Here is a 21,719-nt window from a genome sequence, read left to right as displayed (position 1 = left end):
TTTCTTTTCTAAGGTTGCTGTCTTCTGTCAATTATTATTTAATATACGATTATCTGTTGGTAAAAATAGTTTTATGAATTGAGTACCTATAGTCTGCTCACAGTTCTACTTTTTCAGTTAACTGTCTTGTGGACTGAAACTTTAATCAACAACTAACTAAATGATTGTGTGGAGAAAGCCACGCCATCTTTAGCTGTTACATCACGAAAACCAAGACTATGTTTTATTACGCCCAGTGGCCATGAAACGGTAGTTTCGTCTTGTCTTCACTCGCACGGAAACGCTAAAGTAGACAACGCCCATAGACATAACGGCGTGTTGCACGTAACGCCGAACTCTTTTAATTCCTCTACGCAGTGGATTTTCATGTATACATACGCACCTTGAGGTGTTATTTTGTTTTGTTTTTTTCCGCCTCTGCCAAAGTCATGCGACTCCTGCCAGTTGGTTTAACACCCTGGTGTTTATATAAGGGTTAAGGTCAATATATATATATAATTATAATGTGTTATTAATCGTTACCTGATAAACCTGATTTGTTAAAGGACTTAAACAATAAAGTTCACAATAATTACAATTAATTAATTAGTCTAGTTCACATCATAACAGTCGTTGTCCATAGGAGATTCTATAAATAAACCTGGATCAACATTACGTCTCTGGTGTTCCAACGGATTTCATGAGACCTGGTATTGAACAATAGGCCTTGTCGACACTTGTAAGTCCTTATAGTTTATACGTAGAGATACTTATAGTTACATGCTACACCATAACAGATCAGTGGTTTAGTCTCAGCGATAAAACTTATATTTTTGCTTGTTTGTTTTTTGAATTTCACGCAGAGGTACATGAGGACTATCTGCTGTTTGGTGTGAGTAGGATTCGAACTCGCGACGAGTCAAGCACCTTAACAACCTGGCCATGCCGGGCCCCCTTATATTTGAGATGAGTGTCTGACTTCTTACATCCGTAATAGGGTATATAGATTAGTGACCCATAAAAGACATTTAATCAATATTACCCCTCTAATACGCAACATGGCGGAGTTTGGTACACGTGGAGAGGTATTACAGCTTGGTAACCCATAAAACAATAAGTTGTCCATCTTATTATTACAGCGCAGGTTCATATTGACCACTGTTTTCGTCACTTACATATTCGAATAGACCAATAAATCAACCATTACATTCTTGTAAGTAGGACACAAATCCGTACTGTTTGAATTTTCTGTTAATAAACATAATAAAACTTCGAAAATACTTTGGTAAAAACAATGACGTGTGAGCGTATGTTTTCTTATGGCAAAGCCACATCGGGGCTATCTGCTGAGCCTACCGAGGAGAATTGAACTCGTGATTTCAGAGTTGTAAATCCGTAGACTTACCGCTGTACTAGCGAGGGACAAAACAATTATGTTATCTAAAAACTATACAAAGACATTAGCAGTTAGGTCCAACATGACCAAATGGTTAGGACGCTCAACTCATAATCTGAGGGGGCGGGTTCGAATCCCTGTTACGCCAAACATGCTCGCTCTTTCAGCAGTGGGATCGTTATAACGTGACGGTCAATCCCACTGTTCGTTGGTAAAAGAGTAGCCCAAGAGTTGGCGGTGGGTGGTGATGACTAGCTGCCTTCCCTCTGGTCTTACACTGCTAAATTAGGGACGGCTAGCACAGATAGCCCTCGAGTAGCTTTGTGCGAAATTCGAAAACAAACAAACAAACCCTCTAGTATTACACTGCTAAATTAGGAACAGCTAGCGCAGATGGCCCTCGTGTAGCTATGCAAGAAATAACAAAAAAAATATTGATATTTCCCGATTTTCATGTTCCAGTTTTGTAAGCACAATTAATTTTTGATCTCCAAGTTTTTGTTTTACTTGAAATATTATTAATTCTTCAGATTTAATATGATTAATTTGTTTGGCAAATCAATAAATAGTTTTTATATAAAAGAAAAACATTCACGTAGTTATCGGAAGGAAATCACGCCTTTTCTGTGCTGTTACATATATCCTTCATTAAGCCTAATCGATTGATGTGTGTGATATTTGAAGGCCATAAAAGAACGGATCAGTCTTCTGTTCGCTCAGGTGGAAACCTTATTTACGACCAACGCCCATGAAGAACAGAAAACTAGCCCTAACTACAATTACACGTTTAAATGGCGAATTGCATGACTTGCTTATTTTTATGATTTATCGTGGAACATTCGAGTATAATCAGCAAACGTTTCTAAATTTATTAAAGAAATGTATATTATGTTTACTTATTCAAAGAAAAAGAAGGGAAAATGATCCTGATATCGGATAGCATGTTGTAATAAACCAAAACCGTTTACAATTTTATAGAATATTTGATAACTGTGGTGTTCGAATTTTTTTCCTTTTTTTCACAGTGCAAAAAAAACTGTAAAAAGTTTGTTTGTTTTTTTTAAATTTCGCACAAGGCTACTCGAGGGCTATCTGTGCTAGCCGTCCCTAATTTAGCAGTGTAAGACTAGAGGGAAGGCAGCTAGTCATCACCACCCACCGCCAACTCTTGGGCTACTCTTTTACCAATGAATAGTGGGACTGACCCTCACATTACAACGCCACCACAATTGAAAAGAAGAGCATGTTTGGCGCAACCGGGATGCGAGCCCGCGACCCTCAGATTACGAGTTGCACGCCTTAACACGCTTGGCCATGCCGGGCCCACTGTGAAAAGAGAAGTCCACAAAAACATACCATACGATATATATATTTATGGATTAACTTTTTATTCACTAGGTAGCGCTTTCTCATATCTCTTATGATGATGTAACATGTAATATATCATTTGGACAATAAGTTGTATTAAAATATAAAATAATATTTAAAAAATGGTTCGTTACTTGGTAAAGAGCTAATTTAATGTTGCGAAAGCTCCAACTATTGAAAACAAAATGTAAGTTTATTTATTTAAATAGCTTGCTCACACGTTTAAGGTCCCCTCCGGTGGAACAGTAGTATGTCTGCGGACTTACATGCTAGAAACCGGTATTCGATACCCGTGGTGGTCAGAGAGCACAGATGGCCTATCGTGTAGCTTTGCGCTGAGCTACAAACGGACTCTTTTTATATTTATCTATGTGACTCATTTATTATTACTCGTGCTTAAGAAATATATGTAAAAACAGCTTTTATATATACATATATTATAAGACTATCCGTTATTCTAGCTTTCCAAAGAGATCAGACTAACCAAATCAGCTACTATGCTATGGTCTATATTTAAACTATCAGCTCCTCATTATGGGTTTTTAATTCTAAATACTGATTATTAGATAAGCCTAAATTATTTTTCTTGCTGGTTTAGTTAATTTAGTGAGATATTATTCCATGATAGTTGTTTCTGTTGAAGTAAGGACTATTTATTGTGGTCGGTAAACATTTCTAGAGATTCATAAACGATACAACGTTATTTGTTACTCCAAACCTGACCAACACTTTGCATGAGACGTGGTCTAAGTGACCAGGTCACATGCCCAAGATTCTAACATTATCATACCTGGTTTTAAACCATGCTGATCACAAGAAAGATGTTCTATCGGTAGCACTTGTCGTCACTGAGGATTTACACCAGATAATAGAATTGACTCTCATTTAGAGGACGTCTAGAGCGTGTTCAACAGCAGCTCAAACCTTTGACCTTCTGATACGTTACCTGACAGAACACTTCGGGACTTTTAAAAACATTGAAATATAAAGAAGGGAATGTCTCCAATAGATCAAGGATTACAAACACATTAGTTACCAACAGATCAGGGATTACAAACACGTTACTTACCAACAGATCAGGGATTATAAACACGTTACTTACCAACAGTTCAGGGATTACAAACACGTTTCTTACCAACAGATCAGGGATTACAAACACGTTTCTTACCAACAGATCAGGGATTACAAACACGTTACTTACCAACAGATCAGGGATTACAAACACGTTACTTACCAACAGATCAGGGATTACAAACACGTTTCTTACCAACAGATCAGGGATTACAAACACGTTACTTACCAACAGATCAGGGATTACAAACACGTTTCTTACCAACAGATCAGGAATTACAGACACGTTACTTACCAACAGATCAGGGATTACAAACACGTTACTTACCAACAGATCAGGGATTACAACCACGTTTCTTACCAACAGATCAGGGATTACAAACACGTTACTTACCAACAGATCAGGGATTACAAACACATTAGTTACCAACAGATCAGGGATTACAAACACGTTTCTTACCAACAGATCAGGGATTACAAACACGTTACTTACCAACAGATCAGGGATTACGTTATTTCCTCCAAAATTCTGTGAAAAGAAATTACATGTGATCGTTAAAATTAGTAATTAGTGATCGTAAAAAGAAATAACAAAAATAATAAGACTTCAGAGAAACCAACATATTATATCTTACAGATATATCATGTATCGTACATATATCATACAAATATCATTATCGTACATATATCATACAAATATCATGTATCGTACATATATCATACAAATATCATTATCGTACATATATCATACAAATATCATTATCGTACATATATCATACAAATATCATGTATCGTACATATATCATACAAATATCATTATCGTACATATATCATACAAATATCATGTATCGTACATATATCATACAAATATCATTATCGTACATATATCATACAAATATCATGTCTCGTACATATATCATACAAATATCGTGTATCGTACATATATCATACAAATATCGTGTATCGTACATATATCATACAGATATCATGTATCGTATATATATCATACAAATATCATGTATCGTACATATATCATACAGATATCATGTATCGTATATATATCATACAAATATCATGTCTCGTACATATATCATACAGATATCATGTATCGTACATATATCATACAAATATCATGTCTCGTACATATATCATACAGATATCATGTATCGTACATATATCATACAAATATCGTGTCTCGTACATATATCATACAGATATCATGTATCGTACATATATCATACAAATATCGTGTCTCGTACATATATCATACAAATATCATGTATCGTACATATATCATACAAATATCATGTATCGTACATATATCATACAAATATATATCATACAGATATCATGTATCGTACATATATCATACAAATATATATCATACAGATATCATGTATCGTACATATATCATACAAATATCATGTATCGTACATATATCATACAAATATCATATATCATACAAATATCATGTCTCGTACATATATCATACAAATATCATGTATCGTACATATATCATACAGATATCATGTATCGTACATATATCATACAAATATCATATATCATACAGATATCATGTATCGTACATATATCATACAAATATCATGTATCGTACATATATCATACAAATATCATGTCTCGTACATATATCATACAAATATCATGTATCGTACATATATCATACAAATATCCTGTATCGTACATATATCATACAAATATCGTGTCTCGTACATATATCATACAAATATCGTGTCTCGTACATATATCATACAAATATCATGTATCGTACATATATCATACAGATATCATGTCTCGTACATATATCATACAAATATCATGTATCGTACATATATCATACAGATATCATGTATCGTACATATATCATACAAATATCGTGTCTCGTACATATATCATACAAATATCATGTATCGTACATATATCATACAAATATCATGTATCGTACATATATCATACAAATATCATGTCTCGTACATATATCATACAGATATCATGTATCGTACATATATCATACAGATATTATGTCTCGTACATATATCATACAAATATCGTGTATCGTACATACATCATACAAATATCATGTATCGTACATATATCATACAAATATCATATATCATTCAGATATTATATAAATATCATATATCACAAGATATAATACGAATATCATATGTCACACAGATATTCATAGTGCCTCCCCCCAATGGCACAGCGATATGTCTGCGGACTTACAACGCTACAAAGCGGGTTTCGATACTTTTGATGGGCAGAGTACAGGTAGCCCATAGTGTAGCTTTGTACTTAACTTCAAAGAAACAAATTATTCACAGTAGGTGCAGTTCAATGTCACTAAATTACGGAGTTCGATCCATGCACTGATAGACTAGAGCGAAATCAACAGCAAGCAAGCCAACTGTATGGTTATTATAATCAATCACTGAGATTTAACCACCACATGTATTACATAAACGTTGTTGTGGTTAAGGGCCGGGCCAGCATGCCAGCCATTAATTTATTAAGACAACAGTTTTCAGTGAAGCCACAACTTTCAACGATAAACAAAGAGAACAGTTTTCAGTGCCAAAAAAGCCACAACTTTCAACAATAAACAAAGAGAACAGTTTTCAGTGCCAAAAAAGCCACAACTTTCAAAGATAAACAAAGACAACAGTTTTCAGTGCCAAAAAAGCCACAACTTTCAACAATAAACAAAGACAACAGTTTTCAGTGCCAAAAAAGCCACAACTTTCAAAGATAAACAAAGAGAACAGTTTTCAGTGCCAAAAAAGCCACAACTTTCAACAATAAACAAAGAGAACAGTTTTCAGTGCCAAAAAAAACCACAACTTTCAAAGATAAACAAAGACAACAGTTTTCAGTGCCAAAAAAGCCACAACTTTCAACAATAAACAAAGAGAACAGTTTTCAGTGCCAAAAAAAAAGCCACAACTTTCAACAATAAACAAAGACAACAGTTTTCAGTGCCAAAAAAGCCACAACTTTCAAAGATAAACAAAGACAACAGTTTTCAGTGCCAAAAAAGCCACAACTTTCAAAGATAAACAAAGACAACAGTTTTCAGTGCCAAAAAAGCCACAACTTTCAACAATAAACAAAGACAACAGTTTTCAGTGCCACAACTTTCAAAGATAAACAAAGACAACAGTTTTCAGTGCCAAAAAAACCACAACTTTCAAAGATAAACAAAGACAACAGTTTTCAGTGCCAAAAAAAGCCACAACTTTCAACAATAAACAAAGACAACAGTTTTCAGTGCCAAAAAAAACAACTTTCAACAATAAACAACAGTTTTCAGTGCCAAAAAACAACTTTCAACAATACAAAGAGAACAGTTTTCAGTGCCAAAAAAGCCACAACTTTCAAAGATAAACAAAGACAACAGTTTTCAGTGCCAAAAAAGCCACAACTTTCAACAATAAACAAAGAGAACAGTTTTCAGTGCCAAAAAAAGTTTTCCACAACTTTCAACAATAAACAAAGAGAACAGTTTTCAGTGCAAAAAAAGCCACAACTTTCAAAGATAAACAAAGACAACAGTTTTCAGTGCCAAAAAAAGCCACAACTTTCAACAATAAACAAAGACAACAGTTTTCAGTGCCAAAAAAAACCACAACTTTCAACAATAAACAAAGAGAACAGTTTTCAGTGCCAAAAAAGCCACAACTTTCAAAGATAAACAAAGACAACAGTTTTCAGTGCCAAAAAAACCACAACTTTCAAAGATAAACAAAGACAACAGTTTTCAGTGCCAAAAAAAGCCACAACTTTCAACAATAAACAAAGAGAACAGTTTTCAGTGCCAAAAAAGCCACAACTTTCAAAGATAAACAAAGACAACAGTTTTCAGTGCCAAAAAAGCCACAACTTTCAACAATAAACAAAGAGAACAGTTTTCAGTGCCAAAAAAGCCACAACTTTCAAAGATAAACAAAGAGAACAGTTTTCAGTGCCAAAAAAGCCACAACTTTCAACAATAAACAAAGAGAACAGTTTTCAGTGCCAAAAAAGCCACAACTTTCAACAATAAACAAAGACAACAGTTTTCAGTGCCAAAAAAGCCACAACTTTCAAAGATAAACAAAGACAACAGTTTTCAGTGCCAAAAAAAGCCACAACTTTCAACAATAAACAAAGAGAACAGTTTTCAGTGCCAAAAAAGCCACAACTTTCAACAATAAACAAAGACAACAGTTTTCAGTGCCAAAAAAGCCACAACTTTCAACAATAAACAAAGACAACAGTTTTCAGTGCCAAAAAAAGCCACAACTTTCAACAATAAACAAAGAGAACAGTTTTCAGTGCCAAAAAAAGCCACAACTTTCAAAGATAAACAAAGAGAACAGTTTTCAGTGCCAAAAAAGCCACAACTTTCAACAATAAACAAAGAGAACAGTTTTCAGTGCCAAAAAAGCCACAACTTTCAACAATAAACAAAGACAACAGTTTTCAGTGCCAAAAAAGCCACAACTTTCAAAGATAAACAAAGACAACAGTTTTCAGTGCCAAAAAAGCCACAACTTTCAACAATAAACAAAGACAACAGTTTTCAGTGCCAAAAAAGCCACAACTTTCAACAATAAACAAAGAGAACAGTTTTCAGTGCCAAAAAAGCCACAACTTTCAAAGATAAACAAAGACAACAGTTTTCAGTGCCAAAAAAGCCACAACTTTCAAAGATAAACAAAGACAACAGTTTTCAGTGCCAAAAAAGCCACAACTTTCAACAATAAACAAAGAGAACAGTTTTCAGTGCCAAAAAAGCCACAACTTTCAACAATAAACAAAGACAACAGTTTTCAGTGCCAAAAAAGCCACAACTTTCAACAATAAACAAAGAGAACAGTTTTCAGTGCCAAAAAAGCCACAACTTTCAACAATAAACAAAGAGAACAGTTTTCAGTGCCAAAAAAGCCACAACTTTCAACAATAAACAAAGACAACAGTTTTCAGTGCCAAAAAAAAGCCACAACTTTCAACAATAAACAAAGACAACAGTTTTCAGTGCCAAAAAAGCCACAACTTTCAACAATAAACAAAGAGAACAGTTTTCAGTGCCAAAAAAGCCACAACTTTCAACAATAAACAAAGAGAACAGTTTTCAGTGCCAAAAAAGCCACAACTTTCAACAATAAACAAAGAGAACAGTTTTCAGTGCCAAAAAAGCCACAACTTTCAACAATAAACAAAGACAACAGTTTTCAGTGCCAAAAAAAGCCACAACTTTCAACAATAAACAAAGAGAACAGTTTTCAGTGCCAAAAAAGCCACAACTTTCAACAATAAACAAAGAGAACAGTTTTCAGTGCCAAAAAAGCCACAACTTTCAACAATAAACAAAGAGAACAGTTTTCAGTGCCAAAAAACCACAACTTTCAACAATAAACAAAGACAACAGTTTTCAGTGCCAAAAAAAAAGCCACAACTTTCAACAATAAACAAAGACAACAGTTTTCAGTGCCAAAAAAGCCACAACTTTCAACAATAAACAAAGAGAACAGTTTTCAGTGCCAAAAAAGCCACAACTTTCAACAATAAACAAAGATAACAGTTTTCAGTGCCAAAAAAGCCACAACTTTCAACAATAAACAAAGAGAACAGTTTTCAGTGCCAAAAAAGCCACAACTTTCAACAATAAACAAAGAGAACAGTTTTCAGTGCCAAAAAAGCCACAACTTTCAAAGATAAACAAAGACAACAGTTTTCAGTGCCAAAAAAGCCACAACTTTCAACAATAAACAAAGACAACAGTTTTCAGTGCCAAAAAAGCCACAACTTTCAACAATAAACAAAGAGAACAGTTTTCAGTGCCAAAAAAAGCCACAACTTTCAACAATAAACAAAGACAACAGTTTTCAGTGCCAAAAAAGCCACAACTTTCAACAATAAACAAAGAGAACAGTTTTCAGTGCCAAAAAAGCCACAACTTTCAACAATAAACAAAGAGAACAGTTTTCAATATTAAACAACTTCACACACTTCTGCTGTAATACGACCATGCCTGATGAAAGGCAGCTACTCGAAAAGTCGCAGAAGTTAAACTAAAAAAACTTTCATTTAGGCGTGTAAGTTTATCCTTTATTATCATCTGCCCACAAGTTCCAGTGAGGAGCAAATCCACAATTTGTATTGTAAACAAATTCATATTTATTCTCAAGTTACCATCACGATCTCATACCGTTCACGAATCTTTGAATGTCCAATATTCTCACGGGTAGAAGTTATTAGAAAGTCCCTTTATAGCAAGTTATTTCCATACTAAATCATGGTCTATGTCATCCAGCTCCACCTGGATAAGTTTTAACCTATCTTGATCTAAGTTAGGAAGTTGTGATAAAAAAGATTGCGTTAGAACTTTGAAAAGTGTAACATAATACTCTATTTCACGCACCCCTAGTGGCATATCGGTAAGTCTACGAACTTCCAACGCTAGGTGGTGATCGGAGAAAAAGTAGTTCTTTGTATAGGTTTGTGCTTAACAAACAAATATAATCTATTTCACCTTTGATACGTAAATATTTCATCTTACCTTCAAAGCATCGGTCAATCCGCTGTTCAGATTTGGTAAAAAGTTCTTTGCAATATTCATAGCCCCTACCAACAAATCGCCACTCTAAATCAATAAAAGAAAAAAATTAATTTCAACAGGTCCTACGTTTCGAGCTATAGAGTTCAGTTCTGAAAGAAAATTGTAATCTCTTTTTATTGATAACTGATAGAAACATCAAAACTTCGAAAATCATTTCAATAAATTGAAACTACGACACTGGTGAACACATAACTGACAAGCAGCCCAAATCACTTTGATTTGAGTTGAGTTTATTGAAAATATCCAATCGACAGTTAAAACAACTATTTCACCTATTTGAAGATGACAGCCAATTTTATTAGCAAACAATTCCACAAAAAACTTTGCTAACACATAATTTTCTCTTTCCAATATCCCTCAAGAAAAATGCCACTGAACCTACAACATTGCTAAACATCTAGCATTATTTGGACAATTCTTTATACTTATAAAAGAGTCAAAACATTTTTTTCAGAAAGGAACACACTATTATTATAAAGTTACTTAACATATTCTAACGCCCACATCTCGAAAGCCAATCACGATAAGAATATATTGTTTGACAGATAAAGTTATAAGAAGTTAGAAAAGGTGAATCCAATGTCAAAACTCGTGAAAGTTGAATGTAATGGACAGTGTACGAAGCCAACGTTTAACGTGCCACAATTCATTCTGCTTTTAGAAATAGTTCTGAGAGTTCTGGGTGTTAGATTTGCTCTTACGCAGCATTACTAAAGCACCCGCCGTATACATTACACAAACACGGTAAAATATACAATGACGTTACCATTACCTTAATCTGGTGTTACAGTTTGAAAACAACAATATTTTTGCTCGAGATCAGTTTATAGTAGTTATGGCTTCCTTTGGGCGTATAAAACGTTCTTGTATTTATACGTTTTGTTTGAATACGATAAAGTTAACACTAAGTTCAGCACGAAACATGGCACATGAACAATTTGCTATCGTAGGCCTACTCTACCCGACGTAACATTCACATGAACAATTTGCTATCGTAGGCCCACTCTACCCGACGTAACATTCACATGAACGACAAGAACAGCGTTAAAAAACAACTGTGAAATGACCTAGCTTTAGGTCTTTGTCTTTTGGAAGTTTTTTAAAAAATTGCTCTGTTTACAACGATCTCACTGACTTCTAACTTTTCACACATGAATGACTTGAATTGTTGACTGCAAAGCGGTTAACCTCGAACCTTTCTCACCTGCATAATTACTTGATTTTGGCGATAGCCCTTAACACAGTTAAAAACGACTTAAATTTAAAGAGCTCTTGAACAATCTAATACTCTGATTCAATTAATAACTGAATAAACAGATGGGGTTAGAAACATATAGTATAAAGGTCAGGAATCAACTGAAAATCCTAACATTTAACTGGTTGAAATAAATCATAAGCTTTAGAGACAGCAAAGGTAAACATTACAATACGATCGCATATCATGACGGTTAAGAAATCTAGGCTGAAACTTTCAAAACACATTTGTTGGTAAGTAAGGAAGTATAGATACTTTAGCAAAAGGCTATAAAATGTTATTATAAATCCGTGGAACTTTAGAAAATACGTTTTTTTAAGGAATTTGGAGTGTAACAGTAAATCATACACATTAAAGAACTTGGTTAAAACTATAGAAATACGCTGTTTAAAGAACTTACATTGTAACAGTAAATTATACAAGTTAAATAATTTGTGTGAAACTTCAGAAAAGAGTTTTTAACGTGGTTAAAGAAAGATAGGTAAACATAATTATGTTTCAATATTTTTTTATGTAGAGGAAATTATGTTTCGTTTGATCTGTGAGCAAAACTTTCTTATTTATAAATTGATGTCATTGGTCAGTGAAACTCAGATTTCTCAACTGTGAACATTTTTTTTACGGGAATAGTAAATATTTTGTTCAGAAATATTTCGGTTAGTTTTTAGTCATTTTCTCAGGATATCTCAAAGTGTAAAATAAAATAAGTTGAACATATTTTAAAAGTTCGAGTCAACAGAGAAGTTAATATTGCAGAAATGTTTGTTTGTTTTTTAATTTCGCACAAATCTACTCGAAGGCTATCTGCGCTAGCTGTCCCTAATTTTGCAGTGTAAGACTAGAGGGAAGGCAGCTAGTCATCACCACCCACCGCCAACTCTTGGGCAACTATTGTACCAACGAATAGTTGGATTGAGCATCACATTTTAACGCCCCCACGACTGAAAAGGTATGTTTGGTGTGACGGGGATTCGAACTTGCGACCCTCAGATTAGGAGTCGCACGCTTTAACCCACCTGGCCATGCCGGGCCTGCAGGAATGAAACCGTTAAACTGAGTAAGCTGTCCTATGAACGAAAAATTGACATTAAAAAACCGAGCGTTTTAACCTCACTGGAAAAGTTAGAATTTTCACTCCTTTATACTTATAGATATAATTTTAATGTTGAACCTTGTCTTTTGTTTGAAATGTGATGAGAGAACGTTGCTACAATGTTAGCTTCCAGTTCACTCTACAACCACAGTTGTTTTATATCATGAAAAATGTTAGCTAGACATGTTCTAATGGAGGTCCCATGAATGTTAGCTATACTCGGTTCTAATAGAAATTCTATGAATGTTAGCTATACTTGGTTCCAGAAGGATATATGTTTTTAATTACTTAAAAACGAGAACGAGTTTAACACAGTACATTCATTAAATATGAACGACTTCAGGATAGGTGCTAGAAACTTAACTGCTTTCTGACTGTCCTAATTCTGATACGTACAGGGTACAACAGATGATTCTGTTTATGAACCTTAAGAAGGCTATATGATATGTCGTTCCTCATACATACAGGGTGTAACAGTTGCTTCTGTTTATGAACCTTAATAAGCCTATATGATATATCGTGTAATTATCAGTCACAATGTTTTCGTTGTTTGTTTACTTCCTAGTCAAGCTCTGTAGTGTCCTCATCCTTGAATGTGAGGGTTAACATATCTGACATAAGTGGATTTGGATTTTGTAGCGATACTTATAATATGTTGCCATTTTTTTGAAAGAAGCCTGCTTTGTCCGTTGGTGTCATGGTTACGTGTGGATTGTGTGAAAACACTTACTGATTTCACAATTCTTCCTCTTTTTTTTTACGGCAGAAAGAACGACAAGAAGAGTCGTAATCGTAAAACGATGAACGCGTTAGGTTCCCGAAGACAACAGTTTTGAACACTCTGATTTATGACAAAGTAAAGAGAACAATATGTGCTTACCAACTGCCGTTTCTTACGCTTCTTCCCTGATAAAAAGGAGAGGAAGTCAGAAGAGCAGCTCGGTAACCCGAAATCTGGCTGTTGGTTCAGAATAAAAAATATATATATTAATTAGGATTATGGACTGGAAACTAGTTTTAAGACAGTTGTTCAGTAATTTGCCATTTCTAACCACGTATAACAATCCAAATTAACGACCCAATAATTCATTCATGGTAATTAAATGTCGTCTAATCAAAAGGAATATAATTACGCTTAAAGTTCAAATAGGTTAACAAAGATCACATAACAATAAAGCGATTCTACTTCTAGGCTAATAGTTCGAGTTGTCCTTGCTGTTTGACAAAGACCAGTTAGGCGTCAGTGTAACTGGTTTAATTAAGAATGAAACAGTCCATACAAAAAAACAACAACAGTGTTTGACTTACCAGTGTACACTGTTTATTGGCCAGTAGCTTTTCGACGTTTACACACAACAGTTTTTCTAACACAGGCGGTTTCTTTATATCGGGATTCGAGCAAAAGCTATCTTTCTGAACAGGGTTCAGGTTACACACTGTGACTGCTGGAAAGGGTAACACGCGAGAGTCAGCAACCTTCACGGTCACCGTCACTGGGTAGGAGATGTAGTCATTGAACAGTTTGTAAAGGTCGTGACACATGAACCCAGAAAGAACAACAAAAGCCAATGTCCACAGTATTCGTCGTGTCCTTCTGGTGCTGGCAATGTTAGCCAAGCCAGGCACTCCCGACTCTGCTAATAACACCGATAAAGATGGCATGGGTTAGCGTTTTGGACAAAGACTTGCGTATCAGTAAGCGTAGTCACGTGCTTGTTTGAAAGTTTATGTAACAGTACTGGTTGTAAACTGGCTCTGTATTTAGATCTAAGTTTATGTAACAGTACTGGTTGTAAATTGGCTCTGTATTTAGATCTACGTTTATGTAACAGTACTAGTGGTACACTGGCTCTGTATTTAGATCGCGTCTATCTTCTTTAAAATGAAGTAAACCGATGCTAATGGAAGTTTATATAGAAAAACAGTAATTGATGATAGCGAAGACTTTGTTGGGAGTCCTGGAAATTAAAGAAAAAGTTTGTAGCCGAACCTATTTTGAATGGTTATTGAACGCCAATCGTGACGAGCTAAACTATGGACGTCATTCACTTATTACCCAATGAAATCATTCGTTATTGTAAACTCAGCTTTGGTTGGCCAGTTAGCCAAACCACAGTTTACCAATCGTGTTACAGTTATGAAGACAACTATGCAACTAGTCCTAACATCTATATATAGGTACATATAAACAAAAACCAGCCTGTATAACAATGTTTATCAGATATTATTAAATTTAAATGAAGTCTTTGGGTTTCAAAACGTAAATAAACAATACTGACCGTAGACTGCTATGTATTTCACCGCAGTGATAGAAAGCGAATCAAATCTACAGGAATGTATCTAAATACGTATTTACGTGCCTGTGTGAAAGTGGATTTGCAGTCGAAATGTGATATAAAGGTCACGAGCACAGTCTCGTACCAACTCAAGTGCAATCAACACAGTTTCTCATTAGGCACGTGCTTACATGTAAGTATGCGCGCACGATCTGCACGTGATAAAGAAGCAGTACCGTACACTCCTCACCGCACCCTATTTTATTTCTCGAGAGAGTGAACGGTATGTCAAATCTTACTGGCTCATTAGCGCGTGCACTGTGATTCTCGTGCTCTATGCTTCTCGAATGTTCTGCAATTTTATAACTGAGCAAAAATCCTTTTTAATTTTTTTCTACAAATTCGCTGGAATTCAAATCGAAATTTCCATACATACCTTCACGTTGGTGGATCACTGAACATAACTTAATTAAATCAAGTTATAGTCACTAAGGTAACACAAACATTACAGGAAAAGTATCGTAGCAACACCTAGAAACTGTTGACGTAAAGATAAACACTGGGGGACACTAGCGACGCGACCATATATATATATATATTTTATAACATCTCATTCAGTGAAAGATGGGGTATACACCCCATTCTAATGAATTATAATTCTTATTAACACGTGTATATATTTTCATTTACTACAGCAGATAATTACGGTGTCCACAGTTACTACAGATCACAATATAAGTTGTTAATTCATCTGACAATACCGACATCCACAGTTGTTCCAGGTCAGAATATAAGTTGTTAATTCATCTGACAATACCGACATCCACAGTTGTTCCAGGTCAGAATATAAGTTGTTAATTCATCTGACAATACCGACATCCACAGTTGTTCCAGGTCAGAATATAAGTTGTTAATTCATCTGACAATACCGACATCCACAGTTGTTTCAGGTCAGAATATAAGTTGTTAATTCATCTGACAATTCCGACATCCACAGTTGTTTCACGTCAGAATATAAGTTGTTAATTCATCTGACAATACCGACATCCACAGTTGTTTCAGATCAAAATATAAGTTGTTAATTCATCTGACAATACCGACATCCACAGTTGTTTCAGATCAGAATATAAGTTGTTAATTCATCCGACAATACCGACATCCATAGTTGTTTCAGATTAGAATATAAGTTGTTAATTCATCTGACAATACCGACATCCACAGTTGTTCCAGGTCAGAATATAAGTTGTTAATTCATCTGACAATACCGACATCCACAGTTGTTCCAGGTCAGAATATAAGTTGTTAATTCATCTGACAATACCGACATCCACAGTTGTTCCAGGTCAGAATATAAGTTGTTAATTCATCTGACAATACCGACATCCACAGTTGTTTCAGATTAGAATATAAGTTGTTAATTCATCTGACAATACCGACATCCATAGTTGTTTCAGATCAGAATATAAGTTGTTAATTCATTTGACAATACCGACATCCACAGTTGTTTCAGATCAGAATATAAGTTGTTAATTCATCTGACAATACCGACATACACAGTTGTTCCAGATCACAATATAAGTTGTTAATTCATCTGACAATACCGACATCCACAGTTGTTCCAGGTCAGAATATAAGTTGTTAATTCATCTGACAATACCGACATCCACAGTTGTTCCAGGTCAGAATATAAGTTGTTAATTCATCTGACAATACCGACATCCACAGTTGTTCCAGGTCAGAATATAAGTTGTTAATTCATCTGACAATACCGACATCCACAGTTGTTCCAGGTCAGAATATAAGTTGTTAATTCATCTGACAATACCGACATCCACAGTTGTTCCAGGTCAGAATATAAGTTGTTAATTCATCTGACAATACCGACATCCACAGTTGTTTCAGATTAGAATATAAGTTGTTAATTCATCTGACAATACCAACATCCACAGGTGTTTCAGATCAAGATATAAGTTGTTAAATGGGGTAAGATGGTGGTGGTCGTTCGTTTCTGTTCATGATGCACCTTTCTTAAATATGAGCACAAACACAGACATACACACACGTATAATATGAGTGTGTGTGTATGTATACATTTTTAAAACTACCCGTGTTATGATATAAACTTAATTATAAACAAACTATATTTGAATTAATTTTTGTGCTCGTTTTATAGGTAAACTGGTTATTATCTATGTGTAAATAAATTCCTTCTTAATAAATACGTTTTCTATCTTATTGTACAACATAAGACAGTCATGTTGTCATTATGAAACTCTACTTTCAGATATGGATCTGGCTAGGAACCGCCATATCTTCCGAAGGGGCATTTAGTTATCCTAGTGTTAAAGGAAGTGTGAATGGTATATCCTATTCAGAAAGGGATATCACAGTAGGTTATATTCCTGGTCATTGCGGCATAGAACTATACCACACTTACCGCAATCATATTGTACTGATAAATTAGTTCGTCTTGGTTGTGATACTGTTATTTGGTTTCAATGTTACGGGAAATAATGTTTATTTGTGATACAAACGGAGGTGAAAAGGACCAACCCCAACCTCCCCCTGGCGATGCCCCTTTGGTTACGTAATAAGCAATGCTGTGTGTGTTTTTCTTATAACAAAGTCACAGCGGGCTATCTGCTGAGCCCACCGAGGGGAATCGAATTCCTGATTTTAGCGTTGTAAATCCGTAGACTTACCACTGTACTAGCGGGGGACAAGCAATGCTAATTATTTGCTTCAACCTTCCAGATCTAAGATACGAGATACGATTTAAACATAAAAATAATATAACTGAGTTTAAACTGTCTCGGATTAATTATCAACTGACAATTAATTTATCTAATTAACAATGTTACGTCCAATTTAAATATTAGCCAAAGTGATATTTAACTTGTAATCTACAAAATTCAACCTTCGGTCCTTTTTATTTGAGCACATAATAATATCGTTTTTGTTTTTATTTTACGATTCAGTTCACTTCTTGTGAAATCTGTTTAAAAACAGATTAGTCAGACAGTTACTGTCGTTTACATTCAAATCGAGGTCCAGAGAAATACATTACATCAACTTGTAACCTCTACTATTCTGATGAAGGATTGTTTGTTTTTTGTTTTTGAATTTCGCACAAAGCTACTCGAGGGCTATCTGTGCTAGCCGTCCCTAATTTAGCAGTGTAAGACTAGAGGGAAGGCAGCTAGTCATCACCACCCAGCGCCAACTCTTGGGCTAATCTTTTACCAACGAATAGTGGGATTGACCTACATTATAACGCCCCCACGGCTGAAAGGGCGAGCATGTTTGGGATTCGAACCCGCGACCCTCAGATTACGAGTCGCACGCCTTAACGCGCTTGGCCATGCCGGGCTCATTAAGGCACCCATGGATGGGTTTGAAACAATGTGTAAACATTGTTTATCACAGCTACACACATTAAGGCACCCATGGATGGGTTTGAAACAATGTGTAAACATTGTTTATCGCAGCTACACATAATTTCAAATGTAAGAGTCAGTTTCAAATTATGTCAGAAAAGTGTGGATTGTCTACAGGTATTTTACTAAACATGTAGATATAACCTGAATTTAAAATAGATCTACTAAACTTCGTATTATATACATAACAAATAATAAAAACAAGAAGTAAAACCCTATAGAAATGTTATTCACCACTAATCTAAAGAAACAAAGTTTCAGTTCAGTAATAACAATACTTGTAGAATAAAATAAAATATTATAGTAACAATATTGTAATTCTATATTCTTACATCACACGTTTTATAATAATATTGTAATTGTATATTCTTACATCACACGTTTTTATAATAACATTCTAATTCTATGTTCTTACATCACACGTTTTTATAATGATATTGTAATTCTATATTACTACATCACACGTTTTTATAATGATATTGTAATTTTATATTCTTACATCACACGTTTTTATAATAATATTGTAATTCTATATTCCTACATCACACGTTTTTATACTAATATTCTAATTCTATATTCTTACATCACATGTTTCTATAATAATATTCTAATTCTATATTCTTATATCATATGTTTTTATAATAATATTCTAATTCTATATTCTTACATCACATGTTTTTATAGTAATATTCTAATTCTATATTCTTACATCACACGTTTTATAATAATATTCTAATTCTATGTTCTTACATCACACGTTTTTATAATGATGTTGTAATTCTATATTCTTACATCACATGTTTTTATAATAATATTCTAATTCTATATTCTTACATCATATGTTTTTATAATAATATTCTAATTCTATATTCTTACATCACATGTTTTTATAATAATATTCTAATTCTATATTCTTACATTACACGTATTATTTTTATAATAATATTCTAATTCGATATTCTTATATCACATGTTTTTATAATAATATTCTAATTATATATTCTTACATCATATGTTTTTATAATAATATTCTAATTCTATGTTCTTACATCACATGTTTTTATAATAATATTCTAATTCTATATTCTTACATCACATGTTTTTATAATAATATTCTAATTCTATATTCCTACATCACACGTTTTTATTATAATATTCTAATTCTATATTCTTACATCATATGTTTTTATAATAATATTCTAATTCTATATTCTTACATCATATGTTTTTATAATAATATTCTAATTCTATATTCTTACATCACATGTTTTTATAATAATATTCTAATTCTATATTCTTACATCACATGTTTCTATAATAATATTCTAATTCTATAATCTTACATCATATGTTTTTATAATAATATTCTAATTCTGTATTCTTACATCACATGTTTTTTATAATAATATTCTAATTCTATATTCTTACATCACATGTTTTTTTGTAATAATATTCTAATTCCATATTTTTACATCACACGTTTTTAAAATAATATTCTAATTCTATATTCTTTCATCACACGTTTTTATAATAATATTCTAATTCTATATTCTTACATTACACGTATTATTTTTATAATAATATTCTAATTCGATATTCTTACATCACATGTTTTTATAATAATATTCTAATTCGACATTCTTACATCACATGTTTTTGTAATAATATTCTAATTCGATATTCTTACATCACACGTTTTACGAGTCGAATGCCTCAACCACCTGTCCATGCCAGACCTGGTGATAGTGTAAAATAAGAATTATAGACCTATCTCGTGAAATACTAAATCATGGGAAACATTGTTCACAAAAAAAAGAATAATAGAAAGAAATCTTCGGAAAAGATAAAGTTTATATTAAAACTGAGTTTAGTTATATTTGTAATAATAAAAATATTTTTTTAAAGTGTAAAGGCCACAGCTCATGAAAATACCTTTTAAAAGTTTTCTTCAAGGTTAAACGTCAGAGTACGACTGAATGAGGTTTAATTACGTCGGTCAGCATTTGTCTGTAATGCCATTACATAGCATGTAGAAGCAAAATTTAAAAAAAAAATTCATTTTAAAGTAAAATTCCAGGAGAGTAAGTAGCTTGTTTATTAATCAAAATGTTTGCCAAGAAAGCTGATAGTAAGTAAATTTCATCAGGTCTCTTCTAACGCACGAGATTTGCCAATACTCATGATGGGATCATTAAATGCTGCCTGGTTATGTAGCTGTTTTATTATTCTTCATGTATTGGTTACTTTTACCAACAGAAACAAAACACAGTTGCTGTTGATGCTAAACCTGGAACATTAATATAATTTAATGTTTGATGTAATTATTGTACTTCATGGATGAAATTTTCCATCTCTGAGAAGTGTTTCCTTTTAAGTTTGACCAGGAGAGGCTTACAGTCCGTGCTGGACTGTGGATCTGATGGTCCATGATTTGTTTTCTATTTCTGAAAATAAATGAAAATGAAGCTGGCACTTTGGGGTCATGGATGGGTTATAAGTGTAACAGAAGGATCTCACTGTTTTGTTAGAATAGCCCAAAAGTTGGCTCTGAGTTCTGCAGACTAGCAGCAAGTTCTTTGTGTATTTTTGTGGAAATTTCCCGAAAAACGCTTTACCAATTAATGTTTTTGAGCTACAAATACATCAAGACATTTCGTCTAAAATTAAAAACAAACAAACAAACAGGAAAAAAAACACAAATAAAGTAACAGTTCTGTTAACTCAGTGTTGACATATTGCGAAAGTTACTAAAGGATGCAAAATATTTTGAGTTGTAGCAAAGTTACCTGTGGCGAAATGTTTTATTCTGATTTGTAACAGAAGCTATCATTCAAAGTGTTTTAGTAAAAGGAATTACTAGTTTATCAACAAGCACACTTGGTTTATTAAAATGAATCTATGATTGAGTGACAGGAAATTTTGATTTATCAAAAAGAATTTCTAGATCAATAAGAGGAACATTTTGGTTTATTAAAAAGAATTTCTGGGTTAGTTACAGAAACTTAATCATTATATATCCCACTGCAATGCGACCGTATAATCTCTCAGTCTGTTATAATTTATCGTAATGTGTCCCAATCGTGAGGTACCCAATCATTTTAAATATGACATAAAATAAAAAAAAGAGGTCTTTACCCCCTTCTCAGACCAACACGCAGTGGGAGGTCTTTACATCCTTGCCAGATGGTGGGCGTGATGTATGAAAACGTCTGCCATGAAAAT

At 33.7% G+C, this 21,719-nt stretch overlaps 1 protein-coding gene across 2 annotated transcripts in view; it reads right to left on the bottom strand.

Annotated features, from left to right (window-relative positions):
- Positions 1-14,755, bottom strand: part of LOC143234650 (degenerin-like protein unc-105) — a 49,469-nt gene extending 34,714 nt beyond the window's left edge. For both annotated transcript variants that reach the window (XM_076472162.1, XM_076472161.1), the window contains exons 1-4: positions 14,093-14,755; positions 13,665-13,742; positions 10,377-10,460; positions 4,308-4,343 (exon numbers count right to left, since the gene is read on the bottom strand). In XM_076472162.1, the coding sequence (XP_076328277.1) occupies positions 4,308-4,343; positions 10,377-10,460; positions 13,665-13,742; positions 14,093-14,446 (552 nt within the window). In that variant the 5' untranslated portion in view covers positions 14,447-14,755. The remainder of the gene's footprint in view (positions 1-4,307; positions 4,344-10,376; positions 10,461-13,664; positions 13,743-14,092) is intronic.
- Positions 14,756-21,719: the final 6,964 nt, after the last annotated feature.

The sequence above is a fragment of the Tachypleus tridentatus genome, chromosome 12 (assembly GCF_004210375.1).
Source record: "Tachypleus tridentatus isolate NWPU-2018 chromosome 12, ASM421037v1, whole genome shotgun sequence".
Classification (NCBI taxonomy): domain Eukaryota; kingdom Metazoa; phylum Arthropoda; class Merostomata; order Xiphosura; family Limulidae; genus Tachypleus; species Tachypleus tridentatus.
Note: the sequence above shows the minus strand (reverse complement) of the source record. Positions and strands in the feature narration are given on the sequence as shown.